Source organism: Suricata suricatta, chromosome X (assembly GCF_006229205.1).
Source record: "Suricata suricatta isolate VVHF042 chromosome X, meerkat_22Aug2017_6uvM2_HiC, whole genome shotgun sequence".
Classification (NCBI taxonomy): domain Eukaryota; kingdom Metazoa; phylum Chordata; class Mammalia; order Carnivora; family Herpestidae; genus Suricata; species Suricata suricatta.
In genome coordinates this window covers 58,484,869-58,490,868 of record NC_043717.1, presented here as the reverse complement: position 1 = coordinate 58,490,868, position 6,000 = coordinate 58,484,869, and the positions used below count along the sequence as shown (strand labels likewise).

General features: G+C 41.5%; 1 protein-coding gene across 3 annotated transcripts in view; it reads left to right on the top strand.

Annotated features, from left to right (window-relative positions):
- Window positions 1–2,874: 2,874 nt before the first annotated feature.
- The window catches only part of BRWD3 (bromodomain and WD repeat domain containing 3), a 192,324-nt gene continuing 189,198 nt past the window's right edge, over window positions 2,875–6,000 (top strand). For all 3 annotated transcript variants that reach the window (XM_029930082.1, XM_029930083.1, XM_029930081.1), the window contains exons 1-4: window positions 2,875–3,157; window positions 3,280–3,338; window positions 3,544–3,573; window positions 3,988–4,047. In XM_029930082.1, coding sequence (XP_029785942.1) covers window positions 3,127–3,157; window positions 3,280–3,338; window positions 3,544–3,573; window positions 3,988–4,047 — 180 coding nt within the window. In that variant the 5' untranslated portion in view covers window positions 2,875–3,126. The remainder of the gene's footprint in view (window positions 3,158–3,279; window positions 3,339–3,543; window positions 3,574–3,987; window positions 4,048–6,000) is intronic.

Sequence of the window (6,000 nt, the reverse complement as noted above, 5' to 3'; positions counted from 1 at the left end):
GTGGGGAAGAGCACTGGGTGTTATATGAAACCAATTTGACAATAAACTATTAAAATTTTTTTAAAAGCACTTTTTATGTTAACATACACATTTTTTTATTTTAATCATTTTATTTTTTTTCCATAATATTTTATTGTCAAATTGTTTTCCATACAACACCCAGTGCTCTTCCCCTTAAGTGCCCTCCACCATCACCACCACCTCTTTTGCCCCCTCCCCCTTCCCCCTCAACCCTCAGTTCATTCTCAGCATTCAATAGTCTCTCAAGTTTTGCATTTAAAAACTTTCCTTTTATCAACATGGTCATCAGTCAAGAAAAAGCAAGGGAAATGTGACAGTTTATTAATTTCTTGCTTATCATCTCTAAATTCTGCCTTTTTGACTGCTCTGTGAAAATGGATCTGGGACTTTTATGTTTTTTTCCTTTGGTCAGCTAGAAATGAAGCTTTCTCAGCAGGTGGAACTGGAAAGAGTGCAGAAAGAAAGGGTTTTGATTCCTGTTTCTGTCATTTTTACTGGGTAGGCTGCTCTTCCAGCTTGTACAGATTTCTCCACTTTCTTGTTCATGTGGTGCATTGTTTTGGTAACACACCCAGCACCTTCCCCTCGCACCCTTCCTCTGGTGGTTTTGTAGTAACATGCTTCTGGTAATATACTTCCCCATGAATACATCAGTCTCTAGAGGACTGATTCCAGGGTAGGCTTCTATAAAGTTCCAGAGGGCAGAGTTCCAGTGATTTCCAGAGGTTGTAGTTTCAGGCTGCAAGGTACCACAACATCTTCCTTGCCATTTGATGAGCCTTGGCTGGCTTTATTCTCTCCAACCAAATCAGGATCTTAGCCCTAGATTGGGAGTAGAGGGTGAGGGTACTACATCTCAGCTCTAGGAGTAGTGGCTATTTTATGTGCTATTACGTATCTGCCATTCCTATATTTGTTAGAATTCTCTTTACTCCTTACTAAGTAATTCCTCATTACTCCAATCTCTTGTTATCACTAATTCTGTAGCTTAAACCTTCCCTATTCAAATTACTGTGTGCCTTTTCCCTCCTGATTGCACCCAGCTGGGATACTGAGGCGATCACTGGAATAACAATATCCTATGAAGTTCAAAATATGACAAAAATATATTCATACTACTTTTACAGCAATCAATTCCTGTGAAGTGGGTACAGCAAGTACTATTACCTCACATATTATAGGTGAGAAATAAGGTTCACAGAATTTAAGGAAGTTGTCCAAAATCATATAGTCATTTTTGTTATCTGTAAAATGGGGATAACAATGGAACCTACCTCCTAAGGTAATTATAGATTAAATAAGTTGAAATATGTAAAGTGTTTAGTACAAGGTAGTGGCTTGATAAATGTTAACTCTTATATATTATACTTGACTTGTAAAACATTTTCAATCTCGTGTTTTGCTAAACTACCTGCAATGAGTTGTCTAGGGTTCATTTATCTTTTCAATATCTATTTTTTTTTCTTTTGGCTAATGGCATTTTTTAAGTACTACAACATAACCAACAAGACAGAACTGTTGTATCACAAGTACCTTGCATGGTTATTTCTAAGTGGAAAAAAATGGCCAGCTAGAGTGAGAGCGAAACAACCTAGGCTAAGATTCTGTCAGTGTAACGAAATTCTGGGTCAACTGTGATCAATGGCTAAACTCTGAGTGAGGAAATCAAATTCCTAAGAATCCATCCCTAAACTTAAAAAGGTAAAACTTTCAAATCTGAATATTTTAATTAATGTAAATAGTACATGCAGCTTAAACATAATCTCTGGTCTCATTGTGTTCTGCTTCTATTAATTTTTTTCGGTTAAGGCTTAAGTGGGAACAAAACATTAAGGAAATGTAGGGAAGGAGACTCAGTTCATTACATATGTATCAATTACTCTACAAATCTTTTAATCATGTAAGATTTTAGTATCCAAATACTGCAAGTTGGTACTGTACTAAGATTTTAAGATTATATGTGTTCAAAAACATTGTTCCAAACCTTGCATACAGATATGTAATAATACATAAAACTACCCTTGTATACAGATATGTAATACATAAAGATCCATAGTTAATCCATGGTAAAATACTTTGACAGTACTTCAAAATGCAATTGAAAATTATATACAGGAATGAGACAGATGTGGCAAGTGAAATTCTCACAAGGGGAAAAAATAAAATGCCTCATTATCTGGCGGCAAATTCCTCCCACAGTATCAGTTTTTAGAACTGGTCTTTACAACAATATGAACCCTGCACCCTGGACTGGGAAGTACATCATTTAAATCTGGTAAAAAAAAAATTTTTTTTAAAGAGAAACAAGTGATGTCGATATAAGGGGCTCTTTTTCCTCCGTCTGTCACAAGATCCTTCAGTGACTGGCCTCTTTTCGGTGGCGGAAAGGCAAAATAACCTCAAAGCCTCTTCGGTGACGGGTCGAAATAGAAGAAAGCATTGAATCAAGTCAGCGCCTCACATGTTCTTCACGTCAACGCCAGAGAGAATGGTCCTCAAACGGAAAGAGTCCTACTGCCCTCACAGGAAGGGCAACAGTCTCAAAAGCTCTCCGAGGAGAACGCCACCATGGAGTTCTACGGCGTCCGCCAGAGCGTCAGTTTGCACTTCCCCCTGTTTCCGGGAGCGGTAGCTAGGCAACCGCCGACCGTCTGGGAGTGCGGAGGCCACTCGGTTGCCTTAGTGCTCCTAGCGGCAAATGACGAGCGCTGCAGAGCCGTCTCAGAGGTTTCACCCTCCGCTCTCTCCACCCCAATTACCCCCGTCCGCCCCTCCGCCACTTTAGCTCCTCCCCTCTCTTCTCTCTGGCTCGCTTGCTCGCGCTTGTGATCGCGCTCACTCTCGTTCTCGCTCTCCTGTTCGCTCTCTTGCTCGCTCTCGCTCTCTCTCTCTCCTTCCTCCTCCGCCTCCTCAGCTCTTGGGCTACAATATCTATGGGTCGAAACGTGATGCGATGAATCCGAGAGAGACCGAAACTAGGACGAGGAGTGGGGCGGAAGCGGCGGGACTCCTAAGCATGGGGGCTTCACCACAATAGAGGCAGCGCCCCCACCCGCCCCCAGTAGCTCCTCCGGAGCGGAGCCCCCAAACCCCTTAGGGAAAAGGATGGCGGCGGCACCTACCCAGATCGAAGCCGGTGGGTAACTGTGTCTGGGGGCTAAGGAGATGGGAGCTTAGCGCGACGGCTGTCAGTTTCTTTTGTAAAGGCTTCGGTTTTTCTTTACCTCCCTCTCAACCTCTTTTTCCCCTCTTCCACAGAGCTGTATTACCTGATCGCTAGATTCTTGCAGTCTGGACCCTGCAACAAATCCGCTCAGGTGAGAAGGAGAAAGAGATCTGGAAGTCCTGGGGAACGGTCCCAGTGGGGGAAATTGAGGCATCTGGGTGTAAGGTTTCCCTGAGGATGAAGGGAAAGGCCTGCCTTGACTAGTCCTGCCGTCAGCGGCTGGGTTGGAAGTGGGGAGGGAGGAATGGGTTCATGGTCCGAGCTGCTACTCATATTCGTGTTTCCCTTTTGCTCAGGTGCTAGTGCAGGAGCTGGAGGAGCATCAGGTACGGAGCCCCTTCGGGAAGACGTGGGGAGGGCTGGGGTGAGACTGACTGTAGGGAGAGGAGGGCAAGTCAGGGGCGGAGGACTGGGGCTTGGGAGGGAAGCTTAGATCTGGGCACTCATAAATGTTGTCATTGGAGTAAACAGACTTCTTCCCTCAAACGGGTCGGATATCGCTGGGGTCTTAACTCGCCCCGTCTTTATGCCCGTGGGAGGTGGTTTTTCCGAATTTCCTCGCTCTCGGCCTTCTGCTTCCTACACAGGATTCGCTTTGAGGCAATAGCTATAGGAACTCGAGAAATACGGACGCCTGAGGGTCGGGGACCAGGACCCAGGTTGGGTAGGCTTCATTGGGAGCCGAGGCTTGGCCTATATGGTTTGCCCACCCCCCACCCTTTCTTTTCTCCCGCCCCCAGTTGATTCCGCGCCGCTTAGACTGGGAGGGAAAAGAGCACCGAAGAAGCTTCGAGGATCTGGTGAGTAAAGTTTGCATTTCAACTTAACCCAACTCTTTCTCCACTCCCTCCCCACCTTGTTCCTCCAACCCGCTCCCTACCCCTTCGCCAACCCAGCTCCAAAGCTCCGAGCTGGGCCGAAGAACGACTGTCCCCCCTTACCCCCTCCTTGCCAGTCAGAGAAAGGGTACCTTGCCCTCCCCTTGGCCTCGCTTATTTCCACTCGAAAACTTTGAAGAATGTGAGTTATCAGAGATGCCGTTTTGTGGATTATGAATATGTTAGGAACATCGAGAAAGGCCCATTGTAGGGGGAAAGGGAGAGAAACCTGGGGGTTATCTTGGGGCACGTACCAAAGACTGACGTTGGCCAATGACAGCGTTGGTAACAGCCCAGAGTTCCGGATTAGTGGAAGAAAACTGGTTTCTGGTTGGTCCTGGCTTGAAATACGGGAACTGAGGCCTGGCTTAGTCTTTTTTTTGGGGGGGGGTACAGTGGAGGGGGCTCAGGGAGGGGAGTTAACCGACCCTGGATTGGGCAAAACGGCACAATTAAAAATAATGGGAAGCGTCAAACGAATTCCAGAATTTGCCGGTTTTAGAAAATCGACTACCGAATAAAAAAGCATAATTGTTGTATATATCACATTTTAGAAAATAGCTCATTAAATCATTATTAAATCTCGTTTCTGCGGATACATGTTCACTAAACAACTACGGATTATGACCTTTTTGAGAAAGAAACAGGATGAAACCTCAGATGAAACAGGATCTGAGGTTTAAAAGGAGACAATGGTTATATTTTAAAATATACTTTAGTAAAGACCAAAGGCATTGAATTGATTGTGTTTTTTCTCCTAAAAATATAATCCATAGTGTACATGCACCTTCTGTTCAGCATTGACACAAAAAGGTAGTCTTTTTTTAGTTTGGGGGAATATGTCTTCTTGGGTTAACCACTGGTACAGTGAATTGGAAGGAAATGAAAGGAGAAAGGGGTGATGTTACTAAAATCTAAATTCAGCTATCTTTTCTTCAAATAAGATCCAAATGGAGGAAAATCAGTCAAAGCTAAAGTAAGTTAAAGGGTTATGGTGGACTCTAAATATAAATAAAATGCTTTAATAACAATATTTAAATTTAGTGTTTGATAATAATTCTTTTATATCGAATTACAATTATGAGTCCATATTAATAGTTACTACTAAGTAAAAAATTTTAGTTTGCTGACTAAATATTTTATATTTTGCAAATCACAAAATGCTGTAATAGTTGTGATACGGATAAACTCCACCATCTGTACTGTTAAATGGTAAAATATTTTCAGATGGATAAAAATTATTTTGCAAAAACTGTGTATTATCAGTGAATTTAATTTGTAGCCAGACTTTGTTGGACTACAGTCCTGCCAAAAAAAAAGAGGCAAAACAGTGTCTACCAGTATATATTTAAACACTTTATGACTGATGTGGTTTTGAAGATAGTTTTATACTGAGGTATATTGAAGACGTTTTCATTCACATTTATCTCTAAGCAGACCCTTTTAAGTAGATAGCAAAAGGAGACTTAAAAAGCTTTTTTAAAAAAAGAAAAAGCTTTTTAACAATAACTTGACATTAATAAAAAGCAAATGGACATTAATATAATTAAACACAGTACTAACCACACACAAACATAAAAATAACAAAACAAAATCTAGTTTACTAGATTTCATTCCCTTATATTATAGAGGCATATTTTTACAAAATTGTTGTCAATGTCCATTTATGCTTTATATTTTCTTAACATTTTTGATACAATTATATTTAAATAGTCTTGTCATTTTAATGGTAGGAAAAGATTCACTTAAATTAAGTCTGCTATGATTTGAACTCAGCATTCAGTTGAACATTTGGGTTCCTTCAGGTTTTCATTAATACCTTTACATAGTTAAGTAGTCTTGTTTCTTCGTTTCTTTTTTTGGATTTATTTTCCT